Below are 16,641 nucleotides of genomic sequence, written 5' to 3'. Positions count from 1 at the left end.
AATGCCAAATAAATGTAATCCATACAACTCGAAAAGAAGACATGGATCAAACTGCTCAAGTTGTATTGATAACCTTTATGCTGCCCTTGTCTTTTTTTGTTGTTTAAACATTTAAACACTTGCATTGTATGGACAAAACCGCATAATATAACCTTAAAAAAAATCTTGTGTTTGTGTTCTGGAGGGAAAAAAATGTCATACGAGTTTAAGACTGCAAAATAAATGATGAGAGAATTGACAATGTTTTTTGTTAAACTATTCCTTTAATTTTACATTTGAACAATTATGGTTGTTGCCAATACAATAAAAGCAACATGAAATACAGAAGTACCTGAAAATAATGCACAAGTAACATAGCATTTATAATTGACCAGCCCTTACGTTAGTAGACAGCAGAAAGCTGTATAATCTGTCTTGGTAGATTTTGATTAGTGATCGACCGATATGGGTTTTTAATGGCCGATGCCGATATCTATAATTTTTATAATTATAATAATATATTATAATTAATTTGCCCATGAAATTTTTTTTAATATATTAGGAAGAAGGAAACAACAGTACACACAGTAGTCCAGCAACCATGAATGGCATGTGCGCATTAACAATCTAATATTCTCAAAAAACACAGAAGGATTTCAATTGTACAAACAGTGCATAGTGAATATGACATTTATTATAGCACACGTGAAGTGCTTTTACTTTGAAGTTGCACTCACGCATTGTGCGGATCCAGCGTGAGCAGCAATCTCCTGACAGTTTAAATGTCCTGGATCAACTGCTTGGATTGTCACGGACTGACCGTCATGATTTCTGTATCAGAGGAACTTTTGATCCTGATCTTGAAGTTTTGATTCTGGTTGATAGAATTTATGCTTCAGAGGATTTATTAGGTGATTGCTCCACTGGAAGAAAACACTGGATTTTCGTGAGTTTCGTGAATTACATCTGTTTAAACGAGATTTCTGCATATTTACAAATGGTATATAGAGTTTTTATTGATATTTGCCCTAAATGAGCGCTCCACAGGACGCTGGATCTGCTGAAGTTGTGTGAGGTTGGTTTATTACATCTATTTGAACGAGATATGTGCATATTAGCAGACGGTATATGATATTAGTTTTATAGATATTTGCCTTTTTACAGTATCATTAGACAAGAATAAAACAAGTTAAAAGTTACAGGGAACTGCTGGGGAGAGAGGGAGAATGACACAGGTGAGCACTTTAACATTATGAGCTCAAACGCGTCTGCTGCAGCTCTGATATGTGGACCATTTAAATGAGACTGTGTTGCACACCGGTCTATTATTGAAGTAACACAATGGCATGTAACAACAAAACGAACCGTGACTGGTCGTTTACATGTCTCAGCCGCTTCACATGCAAACCGATTCTCAGTGCACTCAAGAAACAAATCAGCCAAATGGGAAAATGAATCGGCAGATGCGATTTAATAAAAAAATTCTGAATATCGGCTGATTTATCTGCCTCGGCGATATATCGGTTAACCACAAATTTTTATGTAAACTCCATTTTCAATCACTTCTTATTAGCTACACATTCAAATACACTTGCCTCTGAGATCTACACCTATAGTGGCTGCTTAGGCCCTAAATCCCATAATTATATAGGCCTAAGAGAATATTATCAAATAGATCAAATGATCATTTCCCTTTTCTCTTTTGAAATACCTGGGGTATTTTTGTCACTTTTAGTGGCACCGTTGCCCTGTGACCTGGTTAATTTTTGGCCCTGTTTACTGTAGGCAATCAACATCATGCCATAAATGTTGTCTTTAGAGTTTAACTTGTATTAATCCCAAAACACTTCTTGTAAGAACAAATATAACCAAACCAGCACTGTCTCAAAGCAGTGCTGGTTTGGTGGTAATGTCTGCTCTGAGTGCTGTTCTCACTTAATTTTCAAAGGTTTGAGCAAAACGGTTCTATTGTCTTCACTATTCACACATTTGTACCATGATTAATATACAGCCCCAAACTCTTGTTTTCATCTTCATTCACGTGTGTGTGTGTTTGGCTCCGCTTGACCCCCTTCCGTTTTCCCTCTCCCCGTCCACAATACCAGCCCACATATTTTCCTGCCCATTTCGAGACTCGTTTACAGTCTGAGGTGCGAAAAATTGGGAATTAATAAGCCACAGTTGCTATCACTTTACCCTGTTTTTTTCCCCTTGTCCTCCTCCAGCTCATCTCTGCCATCCCCACTCACCACCTCAAGTTCCTGAAGGAGGCCGGTCACGGCATCCCCAAGAATGAGTTTTCAGAGGAGGTGCTAACAGAGGGTGAGAATGAGATTGACATTGCTGAGATGGAGCTCCGTCGAGGTCAGATTCTATGGTTCCGAGGACTCAACCGCATCCAGACCCAGGTAAGCTGCTCTTTGCTTTTTACTTCAGCCTCTCATGCCTGTCTCTACCATCAAATGCCCCAGGAGTGGGTGTAGACCTTATTCATGCTAGTTCCATCTTTGATTTTTAATGGGATAGACTTACAGACTCTTCAATGAGCTGTACTGCAGTTTGAAGTGTTTTTGGATCGTTCATTGTTAAAATATTTGTTCAAGAACATTCAGTATACATAGAACTCCAGACAACAGGAGTTGTGGAAAATCAGATTTGATCTAGGAGCTTTATACCATTCGTGCCATTGAAGAGATGGTAAGTCTATACTGCACAGCCTCACTGTCATTCCCAATAAAAATCAATGATTGCGCTAGTGTGAATAAAGTCTATTAAGGCTTAGATACAAGGGCAATGACCTACACAAATCCCTGCCACTGTAGGTCTTGTCTGTATAAATTGTATATGGTCTTTGGCAGCTCACTGTAAAAAGGTGTGTAGTTTATCTGTGTTTATGGTTTGACCATGTCAGTATATACATATTAACCTCATATTGCAACTCTATATATGTATGTATCAGGTGAAAGGGAAAAAACATTCACCGTGCATCACAATACTTTTAATACAGGCATAAAACCCTTGTGCACACTCACAGGATGTTTACCATTTACCCTAGTCCTTTATTTCAAATGGTACATGTATTTTATAGGGGTGGAGGGGAAATCTATTCACTAATGTGCCATGATTCTTTCTCAAACAAATCAGCATTGATCTACACAATAATCTTTATTAATTTTAAATAAATCATACATACACAGAACAAAACACTACATTTCCAGATAAGTTCCATATGCTGTGCAACAGCACAATATATGGTGTGCGGCACATATTCCACGAAATGGTACTCTAAGAGTGCAAAAATATGCATTCTGATTTAAAAGTTTGCGAGGCATCTACAATCACTTTACCGCAGTGCCCACCGAGTGTTCCGATAGATTCATCATGGAAAACCATCTCCCTAAAGACTGAGCACAGATTTGTGAGCTGCTATGGTGGCCCAGTTTAAAAGCAGCACATGCCCTGGAGACGACGTACATGAATTACCAGTTGGGCAGCCATGACTCTCTGACAATACACAGAGCCTACGTAGAGATATCTGGGGTCTAAGAGGAACTCTGTGTTCAGGGATTCGCATACAAATCATATTGGCTCTGTCTTTAGGAATGCAACATTCACTCTTTCATTGGAAGATGTACGAGAATAAGACCTTGAATTTTACTCTGTTTATGAAGTGCATGTGGGAGGATCTCCTTTCAGTTTCCATTGGCTTCATTCATGACACAGTGTTGCTTCTCACTAACAATGAGTGGATTCAGTGAGCGGATTCACTAATGTATTTATCTGAATCCTCCAGGAGTGTTTGTGCGTTTGTGGGCGAGGATTCTGAGAAGGAGTGAATGAGAATATTCTTTATGAAACACTGTGGAAAGGGCGTTAAACCTCCCACCGAAGAGTTTGAATGTGTTCCACAGGCTTAGATTTTTCCCTCTGGATTTAATTTGCTTGTCTCCACTTTGAAAAACAACATATTCACTTTATCACAATCTAGTTGTTAAGAATCTCAGGGGTTTGTTTTTGTTTGGTATCGTTAAAGCTGAAGTATGTAACTTTCTCGGTGTTAAAAAAGGAGTGGTGGTGGTGTAGTGGTTTAAGCACATAACTGGTTATCTGGTGATCAGAAGGATGCTGGTTCGAGCCCCACAGCCACCACCATTGTGTCCTTGAGCAAGGCACTTAACTCCAGGTTGCTCCAGGGGGATTGTCCCTGTAATGCACTGTAAGTCGCTTTGGATAAAAGCGTCTGCCAAATGCATAAATGTAAATGTAAAATACTTCCTCCTATCCCACATTGATATGCTGAGACGACTTTAAGTGAGCCAATCATTGGTTATTTTTCTTGATAACTAAACACTGTGTCTCTGTGGCATTATGATAATTCCTCTGTTTGATTTAAGCGAACCATCATGAGTGAGATCAATAGAGACAACAACATTGACTCAACCAATGGAGTGAGCTTGGGGCGGGACTGTATGTTTGTTTGATCAATGGCAAGCAGGGGGCGTATTCAGAAACATTTTTTGAAAACTATTTTTATTTTGCTATTTTGTTGTGGTGATGCAGAAATTACATACTTCAGCTTTAAGAGAGCGTAATTTCGCTTTCAGTGGTGCACCAGGTCGTGGAGAATTTACGTTCCTAAGCTGTTGCTATATGGGAGCATTTCAAACCTTCCCTCTTCCTGTCTCCATTCTCTGGTACATCTCTTATGTCATTTGGGTGTTAGGAATTAATATGATGTATCCGAGAGATAATGTGTAGCTGCCCTGAATAGATTAAGACCCCCTGTTCCAGATTCCCATCCCTGCTAATTCTACCAGACTTTCCTACAAGCCCAGTTGAAAAAGAGGCTGAACACTCTTCTCACTCCTTCATCTCCCCTCCTCCTCTTATTCCTGATTAGGAGCCAGCCAACTGACAGCAAAAACACTGCTCGACTAATTTGTTCCTTATCTCTCCCCCTCGCCCAAAGTCCCACCATCCTACTTTTAAAATCCTTTTGGAATTCTATTTTTATCTGTCATGCATGGTTAGTGACACACAATAAAATAAATAATTGGCACAAGTACAATTCAAACTAATCAGTACTTCATAGAGCTAGTTTCTTTGCCTTTCTATTTCATGGACACTTTCACAGCCTTTCCTTTCTCCTAAAATACAAAAAAAAACTCCCTCCACATTAAACTTTCCTTTTTATCTTCCTGAGCCAGCCCCTCTCCTGCCTGACAGACTCAATACTAACTGAACTTTTTATTTGTTGGGGGAGAGAATGTTCCCTTTCTCTTTTTCCAGTAACACATTTATCTGCTCTAACCATGCCTTTTGGGTCTTGGTCTTTCTCTGCCTCCCTTTCTTCCTCTTTTTCCCCTTGTCCCTGTTCTTTACAGATGGACGTGGTTTATACATTCCAGACGGGCCAAACGCCGGTGCCTGGGGCACTTCGTCGCCAGCCCTCCGTGGTCAGCCAGCATAACGATGCAAAAACTGTTTCTAGCCCCACCCATGTGGGGATTTCCTCTTCTTCCCTGTCTGCCAACTCTGCCGTGGCTGCTGGGCCACCCGCCCCTGCTTCCTCTTCTACTACAGGCAGTGAGTGCCACATAACATGCCGGCAAACTATCACTGCTGCTGCATGATGGCCATGCTGAATGCACTGAATGCTTTCATAACCTGATGAATATGCTGCAGTAACGACTGTTCTACTCAGGGTTCCCACATTCCCACAGGGAAGTTTTTAAGTTATGATTTCCAGGACTGAAAACATTATGAAAATTAATAAAATTTTAAAAAGGCCATAGAAAATGATTTAGTAAAGAGTTCTAACATATTTAATTGGTTAAAAATGTACAGGGAGTTTTTTAAATTTGCATCCAGTAATCGTGAATGACTGGTAAAGTCATGGAAATAAATTGGTCTATGGTGTGGGAACCTTGTCCACCCATCCCTCTCTGCCTTTTTGGACTGTTCTTCCTTTCTCTGTCTTGCTCTATCCCTATTTTTATTTTCTTGCCTCTTTTTATTCTCACAATCTCTGCACTAAAGTCTAACCATTCTCTTCCCTGTCCATAATATTTCTTTCTCATTCACTTTGCATTTCTTCCAACGTCTGAACCAGTGCATGATGTGTAATTTGAATATGGACTGCCTGGCTGATGACTGCATGCTTTTGAGAGTTACCACAGGAAAATATAATCCCAAACTAATCCCAAACATCTCTTTTATTAATTTTGAAATACTGTACATCCAAACTCCAGCTCTATTTAAAACAACAATAATGCTCTTATTGGCTGTGATTTTGTTACGTTTACGTAAACTTTCACTTTCACTTTCAGTGAGGACAAAAAAAAGGACTTGACTCCGGAAACTTGATGCGTCATATCTAGTCAGGATGAGGTGTTGAGGCTAAACACTGGATCGATAGAAAGTTGAGAACTGGGGTTTAATGCAGGTCTTGAATTAACCGATAGTACCACCCCTGTACTTATAATGAAACAGTGTGGTTGGACTCTAAGGGGCACAATGTGCTGAGCTGGCTTGTAGCATTTAGACGGTCTTATTGTTGACCTTGATCTTTCCCACATGGATGATGTATAATGTTGACCTGCACGGCGCATTCACTGTCTGACAACTGACGCCCGACTTGCACCCTTGCAGTCCTTTCTGCCTTTTCCACTCTCACGCTATGTACTATAGTCTTCTCCCTTCTTTATTTCACTCTCTGCTTCTCTTTTTCACTTGCACCATCTCTTTCTTTCTCTTTTTATCACCAGCGCTTTTCCTTTTTCACAACTACCTTTCATGCACCTTCTCTCTCTCTGTCTCTCTCTCTCTCTCTCTCTCTCTCTCTCTCTTAAACAGTCTTTTTCTCGTTGTCTCTCTTTCTCCTTTACTGTGCCAACTCCATCTCTCACTCTCATATTTTCAGCCCCCTCATCACACCTTGTCTCCTACTCTGACACCACATGTTATACTTTGTCTCCATCTCTCTTCATTGATATTCTTGGAGGAGCTATGAGTCATAGGATGTTTATTCCAGCTTTATTTAGGTTACATCAGTAGTGCTTCTTGCATTACACTGTTCAATGTGCATGTATGTGTTTGTGAAGGCAGCAATTGCGTCAGAGGTTTGATGAACCGTAGATGAGAGAGATCCAGATACAGGCAGTTGGAAAGAAATAAAAAGGTTTGACTAGAATCAATTGAAAATATTTATTTGAAGATTGAAGGACAGAGATAGTCCAGCTATGGAAATTGTTCTAGATTTTGTAAGTGGTGCTTGCCCATGCAAACGTCAACACCATGATGCTAGGGTGTTATGGGTGGTTGCTAGTGCATTGCTATGCAGTTACTAAGGTGTTCTGAGTGTTTTTGTTGTGTCACTATGTGATTGCTAGGGTGTTGTGGTCGGTTACTAGTAGAGGTCGACCAATATAGGATTTTGCCGATACTGATAACTAAGTTGGGAAGACAAGCGATTAATTGGCCGATATTGAATGAAAAAACAACATTTAAAGTAGGGATGCACCGATACCACTTTTTCTCTTCCGATTCCGATACCGGAAATCTCAGTATCGGCCTATACCGATCCTGATCCGATACCAGTGTTGTTTTTTTGCATAATCAGTTTAGAATATCTTTACATTTTTGTGTGGAACTAATTGGGAGTACTCTTTAATATGTAAAGAATCTCAAACCTCTAACTACACATTATTTCAATATAAATGTAGAGCTTATTAAGAAACACTTTATTATTTATTGCTAGACTGTATAATGTAGCAGCAAAATTAACAGTAATTCCAATCTTCAAGTCTTCAGTAGAAAAGAAACCAGTGTTTTATTTTAGATTTTTCTCAAAAATCTTTAAATTACATCTGGACTTTAAAGGATTCAGATCTCTTTTTTGTTCAATTTAGTTGTAAGACATCAGTCCACTTTTCAATTACAAAGTTTTTTGGAACACATTCAATTTAAAAATAGTTCTAAATTGTAAACAAATACTAATGATGACAATAATAATAACAATACATAGTTATTAATATTATTATTATTATTGACTTATATGTAAGTCGTGCACTTTTAAAAACCCTCACACTTTTATTTCGACATTCCATCCAAACTCTCCAGGAAGTTCTGTATGTGTCTGTTTGTAGGCAAGTTCACAGTAGTTTAATTCACTTCTTATTCAAATTCTGGTCAAATGCACCTCCCGTGCCATTCTAAATGCATATTAAATATTGCGCAATGCGTGAAGGCTAAAAATAGCCGCGGGTGTGTGTAAACAGAGCAGCACCATTCACTAACATGCTGGCGCTGCGCATACTATACATTTACTTATTAAACTCAGCCTTTTGTGATTCATAGAGCTATAGCACGTCTTCAAGTGACTGATCACTTCACTTCTGGTGAGGGGTCTTTGATGTGAAACTGTTACGCTCGTTTAAATTCTCAAAGAAACTCATCACACACACACACCAATCACTTGATGATTATCTAAACAAAATGATAAAAATATGTTTTACTGTGGGGATAAACAATTAATTAAAATCAGATGCATTTCTGATTTGTTTATACGTTTCTCTTGACTGCATGAAGATATTTTTCTCAAATCTCTCAGTACCTTTAAATATACAGCTTAGCTGGCTAAAGCATAATCGTGACTAGATATAAACTAATGCAAATAGATGGTGATACATTTTATTTAAACATTTGGGTAGGTGTTTTTATCACATTTGTCTAACTGCTTGAGGTTAGCTTTATGTTAGCGTCCTCTCAGCCTGGTCTGCAAACATACTGCTGTTCTCTATTAAGGCAGCATCTATTTAAGAAATTAATTACTTTATAATGATATGACAACATGTACAGTATACATACCTTTTAGTTGTTCGTGTTTTAAATCTGCATTGTTCATGCAGTTACATGTGCCAAAACAACCACAAGGCATAAGTGATAGTTTTTATTTCACCTCTAGAGGCCGCTCTCATACTGTATAATGACAGTGCACCCTTCCCAACCGCTCCAGCACTGGACACAGCCGGGGAAAATTATCAGTGTGGATTTTTGCCTATAACCGATAGTTCCAGAAATCGTTAACAGTGCCGATTAATCTGCAAAACCGATATATCTGTCGACCTCTATAAACAGCGTATCTACAGTATGCATAGCATACGGACGAGCTAGGTTAGACACAGAAGAACAAATCTTCTTTTATTTAGCTGTTTACACTCTTATCCACACTAGAGCAGCATTTTCAAAAACATTGTCCGTAACCACATACTTTGGAAAAACGTTTGCTAGGAAACTAAATTGAAGGGTTCAAACTTCTTTTCAAACAAATGGATTAGTGTGGACATGGCTGAAGTCTGAACTATAGATATCACTTGGGTCCCTTATTCAATCTAAGTCTATGAGATATCACCTGTTTTATAGTCTGGCAGGTGAAAAAGGACTAAAAAAAATCACCTAGAAAACCTCTCCTCAACAAGCCATCTACTGTGCATCCAGAAAGTATTCACAGCACTTCACTTTTTCCACATTTTGTTATGTTACTGCCTTATTCCAATATAGATTAAATTCATTATTTTCCTCAAAATTCTACAAACCATACCCCATAATGACAACATGAAAGAAGTTTCTTTGAAATCTTTGCAAATGTACTAAAAATAAAAAACTAATAAAATCACTTGTACATAAGTATTCACAGACTTTGCCATGACACTCAAAATTGAGCTCAGGTGCATCCTGTTTCCACTGATCATCCTTGAGATGTTTCTACAACTTAATTGGAGTCCACCTGTGGTATATTCAGTTGATTGGACATGATTTGGAAAGGTACACACCTGTCTATATAAGGTCCCACAGTTAACAGTGCATGTCAGTGCAGAAACCAAGCCATGAAGACCAAGGAATTGTCTGTAGACCTCCGAGACAGGATTTTATTGAGGCAAAGATCTGGGGAAGGGTACAGAAAAATCTCTGCAGCATTGAAGGTCCCAAGGAGCACAGTGGCCGTAAATGGAAGAAGTTTGGAACCAAAGTGTAATTAGCTAGTGAAGTGGATTTACAGGTTATAGAGTTGTCAAAAGTTATTATGAATATTTTAAAGTGTTCAGGGGAAGCAGAGTGGGAAGATTTTAAAACAAGAGTACTTCATTCATAAATACACAAGATCCTGCCTTCATGCTGTGGACGTACTGATATACCTCCATGCTCAAACTCCAAGAGACCATGTAAAGTCATTAAAAATATCTCTGTACGACACCTCTAGCTGGCCATCTTTTCATGTCATTCACCCATCGTTTTATTGTTAAGGTGAGTAGGTTTTTCGGGTGTCTGAAAAAGCATGAAACGTTTTTGAAACAAAAGCTTGTGACAGAAAAAACCTCACGAGCATGTTCGTGTACTAAAGGGGTGCCAAAGACTCAACCATCAACTCTTGCTGAAAAATACTTTCTGTACTCCCAATCCTAATCCATTTTGATCAACACTTCTCAGTAGCTTAAATACAAACAGGAAGATAAATGACAAAATTCAGAAGAGAAGAGCCTGGAAAAGGGGCGGGGCTGAATAAGAGAGCAACATACCGCCCTGGCTCTCTCCGGCTTGGAGGAGGAAGTCGGGGGGAAAAGCGTGACCGACATAGCTGCATGGTACAAAAATGTAAACCAGAGAAATAAACAGGGATTGAGCAGGCTAAACCACTGCTAATTGGTTGAGCTGGCAGGGGAGAGGGTTCTTCAGATGTGTCTGTTAAAAGCTGTCTGACCCTAAAATTCTGTTGCTACATGTTACACCAATTCACATTTTTCTTTATGGTCTTTTTCAATGTTGAAATCATGAAAATTGCAGGAGGGCATGATTAGTTTCTGACGTTTTAGCAGGGTCTCATAGAGGCACAGAGCATATGTTTTAAAGCAGTAGATGCACATGCTATTCATTTTAACACTCTGTCTAGTCTACTAAAATTCTTGGGAGATCTGCTTTTATAGTTTGGGTTTTTTTCCTTGTACACGGAATTCAAACTGAATTCAAACTAAATGACACCCTGAGAGAATGGTAACTTGACTTGTTTGGCACCGGGCATGGATCACTACTCTCCAAGCGCAACGGCCTGTCAAAACTCATTCTGGTTTAGTTACCCACAAGACAACCTGACAAACTGTCCTGCTTGCCTTCTTGCCACTAATGCTCACTATGCCTTCACATGCATCTCCAGAGTATACTTGCCTCTTTTTGTCTTCTTAATAAATTGGAGATGTTCTATGGCAGAATGAAGGCCTGCATACTAAGTGCTCAAGCTTTTATACCCTTCATGCTCATTAGTAAACAGTTCTGTAGAGTCATAAAATCAAGAACCCATATTGAATTTGTTTTTGCGTGTGTGTGTGTGCACGCGTGTGCGCTTCACTTACTGACAAAAGCATCTTCTCTTCTTTCTCTGACTCCTGACAGCTCTTGACTTCTCCATGCTTGATTTCACCCCATCACTGGTCTTGCACATTTCACAATGTTAAAATTCTACCAGTAGAGGCAGCCCGACAATATAAGCATAATGTATATCACCATTTGTTTATGTATATATATCAATTAATACAAATAAAAAAAATATTTCTTATACATTGTTTATTCACCCTCATGTCATTTCAACCCTGTGTATTATGTTCTGTTTTCCATAAAACACAATAGATGTTAGGCAGAATGTCCGAGAAGCTTGTTTCATACAACAAAAGTAACCGTGATTTTGCGCACAGCTCCAAAAGAACAAAAAAGCAACATGAAATGGTCCATGTAACTCGGGCACTATATTCCAAATTTTCTGAAGACATAGGATAGCTTTGAGTTAGAAACGGACATAAATTGAAGACATTATTCGTTGAAAATCTTCTATAGCTGGGTTTCCATAAAATGTTTCACATTTTTAAGCACTTTGCCAAAACTTTTACTGAAGTGCAATGCAAATCATTGCACGTTTCCATCACCTGCATCAAATGCAATATCTTGAGGGAGCCCGCCTTGTCATTATGGAATAGCTCAATGACCTCCTTGCTTCAGGGAGAGTTGTATTTGCCGTATTGAAGCAGTTGTATATTGTTTTATTGAATGCTGACAGGAGATGCTGCAGATTGAGTGTAATGACTTCTATAATGAGGGCTGAAATGACTGCTATGCCCATACACTGCCAGTCTCTGTATGCCTGGAAGCACCTGTTTTAAAATTGTTCTCCAGATTGTAGCAATCCACTTTAAGGATCAGTTGTGGGTTAAACACTTCCAAATGTAAATAAATGTGTACCAAGGTCAGACCTTTGGTTCATGTGCACAAATGGTCAGAACATGCCAATGTTTTGCAATGTATCACCTTAAAAGCATATTTTGAGAGTTTAGGTTCATATCAAGCATTTCTAATGGGTTTTGTTTTTTGGTGCACCATTTTCAACAATTTGTCATTGATGACCAGTGCCATTGGTTTTCATGTGCGATCAAATTAAATAAGTCATTTAAAAAAATACCCATTTTTATTTGCTCAGCCTCACTCTTATTAATCCATGTTTTGCTTACAAAATATAAATACTGTATAGAAATGCTCAACCCAGATTATTTAATACGCCTTGTAGTAATTCACTTAATCCGCTTCCATTTCCCTGTTTGCCAGAGATAGATCAAGGGTAAGTAGGCAAGCCTGACATAGTTAGGAACAGTAACTATGGTGGACGAGTTCTCCGCAGAGGGTCAGTTTCACAAGTTCCTCCTTATTTTAACATTGAGTAATTGGAATGCCTATTCTCTAACAGTTTATTGTTTCATATGCTTTATCGGCCACCCCTACCTAACGGTTTCCAGAATACGTTTACCATTAAAGTCTACAAACATACACATAACATGCCTGTCATGTCTTGTGGTGGTTCTGTGTTTGCTGTGATTTTGTTTTTATTGTTTTGATGCTTGTGGGTTGATATTATTGTGTTTCACTTGTGGAGTGTTCGATTTTATGCTATGCATGATTCATCATTCACTTACCCCTAGTCAATCTTAGAAAATGCATTATAGTTGTGATTTAGTTTTTTTTATTTTATTCCTCATTCCCAGTTTCTGTAGTGGGTGTGTGTTGTTTTTATTTGTTTGCTTATTATTTATATTTCATAAGTTGCTTGATAGCTATTGTGGAGATGTTAACATATATCACCAATTACCATATTTTTGTCTCCCTGAAGATGTTTATGCATCTATTCCTACTGCTCGCATGAAGCAAACACCATGCCAATGCAATCCATCTAATTCCCTTTTTTCTCTTTTTGTCTCTCCTCTCCAAACTCCTCGCTGCAGATTAAGGTGGTGAATGCATTCCGTAGCTCCCTGTACGAGGGCCTAGAGAAGCCAGACTCCAGAAACTCCATCCATAACTTCATGTCCCACCCTGAGTTTGTACCCCTCTCTGAGGAGGAACCCCATGTTTTTCAGATTGATGAGAACTCTGTACAGATCGAGCCCATCTTCTCCTTTTCCGGTGCTGGGGTTGGCTCTGTCTGACCCGCCCACCACCCTTTATTCTCCAGTCTAAATGTCATTGCCCCAAAACCTATCTTGACATGTGCACCGGACACACTCCAACTACTCCGGTGGAACACAGTGAGCCCTGCAAATGCACACCTGAAAGACAGCACCTCCAGTGGCCGTTGGGGTGACCACGATCCTTTTCCAGACATCCTTTTCCAGACATCCTCCATCTCCCCCACCTCTGCCCCTCTTGACTTGCACTGTGTTGGCAGCAGCAGCGCTCTGTAAGTACATGGGGCTGTGCTCTAGCCCATGTGACGAGTGGCCCAACTCACGCACTAGAGGGCGACGCTGCGGCAACCATTTACTCATTTTTGTATTGTCACATCTCTGGTCTTGCGTAATACTGTAAATGTTTTTGTTATTTGTTTTCAGGATTCTCATTTACATGTTTTTTTTTTTTTTTTCTGAAAAAGCCAAATGTGTTTATGCACACTGTTCTGTTTTTAAAAATGGCTCTATGTTCTAATGGACAGTTTTAATTAGTTCAGACACACTACATTTTTGCCATTGTTTCAGACATTGTCACATAAGATGCTGTCAGGTTCATTTTGGGTGTTCTGTCACTTTATATGTACAGATGCAAGGATGCTATAGTAAAAAGTTAGCAGAATAAAAGACGCTATAACCTATTTAATCGCCACGTTAATACCACCTGATTGGCTCTTGTGGGGGCAGGGAGGGTTATCCTACATCTCATCAAATCACACCGAACAGGCATCTCTAGTCTCTTGTTAGTTCATTTAATGCTTATCTGCCTCAAAACAAAGTTCCAATGAATGCCCCAGCTAATTGATAAGTTCTTTATCAAAGGTACAGCACACCACCATAGCGTGCATGTATCTGTCTTTATCTGTGTCTGATTGTATGATAATGGGAATTGTAATGCTTCTTTATATGATCTTTCAACTAATGAATTTTCTTTTAACATCTTTCAGAGAAAAAAATACATAGAATTAATTCAAATGTATATGTGTATTTTAAAACAAAACTATTGAGTCTTTTTCAACTCTTGATCAGCTCTGCAGTTAGGTGTACTGTTTGTTGTCTAACATCAGGCTGGGGTTCACACAAGCTCCAAGAGAGTGATCAGTTATGCATATGGCACCGGTAAAGCTCCAAAATGCCATCCCAAAACGGATCCCAGAAGTGCTAGGACACTGCACGTAGTTAGCATGATTTTCATATTAAAATGAAAGAGAAATAAAACACACACAATAACAAACATCATTGATGCAGCATGGAGCCTCTGTTGGACCCTATGAGCTCTCTGTTTGGTCTTGAATGTGGCTTCTTTTGGCACTTTTCCACTGCACACTACAGTTCGACTTGACTCTACTCGCTTTACTTTTCTGAGATTTCTTTTCCACTGCTGTTTAGTGCCGCCTCAACGTGGGTGGGATTATAGGCTGATCATCAAAATTACTGCATTGACATCATCTTAAACGTGACACAAAACAATAACACGACCGCTAGCTGTTTGCTACTAGCTCACTGTGCTGCACAAAGCAGTTGTTGCATGGTGATTTTACTCAAGTGTAACCATTAAATGGGGCAGTGCTGGCTCAGTGGTTGAGGCTCTAGGTTACTGACCAGAAGGTCGGGGGTTCAAGCCCCAGCACCACCAAGATGCCACGGTTGGCCCCTTGAGCAAGGCACTTAACTCCAGGTTGCTCCAGGGGGATTGTCCCTGTAATAAGTGCACTGTAAGTCGCTTTGGATAAAAGCGTCTGCCAAATGCATAAATGTAAATGTAAATTGGCCTGGTTGTTTTAGAAGCAAGCTTTCCAGTAGCTTGTACTCCAGTAAACTTTTGAAGTGAAGCTTTCAAGCAGAATATAGAGTTAATGTACTCCATCGTGGACTCCAGCCGTGGCCTATTCCAGGGCACTCTCCCTCCCATTGCTCGCCGGTCTAGATAGCGTGCGTCCATTTGGTCGAACCACTACCACTTTAATTATTTTTTCTTCTTTTCCATACACTATTGGTAGGTCCGGTGGTAGCCGTGTGCAGCCAATAGATGAGACACATCCTTAAAGACTTTTTCGTTTCACTTTGTTTTGTTCGTCGCTAACGAGAGGAACATCTGCACCTCGTTTATTGACCAAGGCATGGTTTTGTGCACAGCCATTTCTTTTTACAATTCGAAAGTGCAAATGATGCTGCATGAACAAATGATACTGCTATCACTGTAGCTAACTGTAAAACTAGCGGGTTGATGTCCCATGTCGCAAATTCAGTGACACTGGTAGTGACAATTCTCTCAGTGATATGCAGGGTTTTGACGTCACATTTAGTATCTGCTTGGATCGCTTGGAACCTCGACTGAGGTGGTACTAAAAAAAAAAGTCCCAGGTACTATCCACAGTGGAAAACCTCCAAAAAGCGAGGAAAGTCGAGTTGAGTTGTACCGTGCAGTGGAAAATTACCATATGACATGTACTTTTGATTAGCCGAACCATACTACTGCCATAGCCCAACTTTCCGCGCATACCAATCTAGGTTAAATAGATTCCTCAAATTACACCTTTTCTACTTGCACAGAGCCATATTTTATAGATTGTTCTTTTATATCCCATTGTTTTTGCAATTTATTTTATATCTCCAACCAAATTCAAAAACACAGAGAGTCACTGCCTAGAGAAAAAAGGAAAAACAAACTAAACAAAACAAAAAACCCTAAATGGACCACTTTAATGTTTACGGAACGGTTCCACAGCAGTCAGTTGATGCTGTGCTTCCCCCTACTGGCAGTCTTTATTATTTCGCTAAAGTGGAACATGGTGCATTATTGTAGGGAAGCATGCCTGAATTTCATATAAAACTCAATGTTTTGTTCCTTTTTTACAATTGTTCTGTATTTTTATATTAAGTACTTTTTAATATTTTGGAAAAATTTAAATATAGGTGTATAGGCCAGAAGGTTTGGTGGCATGACAAATTAGCAAAATAAACAAGAGTACATATTGCAGTTATATAAATAAAAGTATAAATATTTATGCCAAGTTTGTAACCACATAGGGTGTGAAATTTGATGTCAGGGCTGAGAAAGTTTACTGTTTACTGCAAGTCAACGGTCTGGTCAAGTTTTCATCAGAAGAGTGAGCATTTATTG

The 16,641-nt window shown here is 39.2% G+C and overlaps 1 protein-coding gene across 4 annotated transcripts in view; it reads left to right on the top strand.

The window, feature by feature from the left end:
• Positions 1-16,351, top strand: part of LOC127632828 (plasma membrane calcium-transporting ATPase 3-like) — a 112,134-nt gene extending 95,783 nt beyond the window's left edge. For 2 of the 4 annotated variants that reach the window (XM_052111627.1, XM_052111625.1), the window contains 2 exons: positions 2,205-2,387; positions 13,296-16,351. In XM_052111627.1, the coding sequence (XP_051967587.1) occupies positions 2,205-2,387; positions 13,296-13,499 (387 nt within the window). In that variant the 3' untranslated portion in view covers positions 13,500-16,351. Of the gene's footprint in view, positions 1-2,204; positions 2,388-5,363; positions 5,566-13,295 lie in introns of all 4 variants that reach the window. The other 2 variants (XM_052111628.1, XM_052111626.1) reach the window with 2 other exon arrangements.
• Positions 16,352-16,641: the final 290 nt, after the last annotated feature.

This window comes from Xyrauchen texanus, chromosome 39, assembly GCF_025860055.1.
Source record: "Xyrauchen texanus isolate HMW12.3.18 chromosome 39, RBS_HiC_50CHRs, whole genome shotgun sequence".
Taxonomy (NCBI): Eukaryota; Metazoa; Chordata; class Actinopteri; order Cypriniformes; family Catostomidae; genus Xyrauchen; species Xyrauchen texanus.
This window is presented reverse-complemented; position numbering and strand designations above follow the sequence as displayed.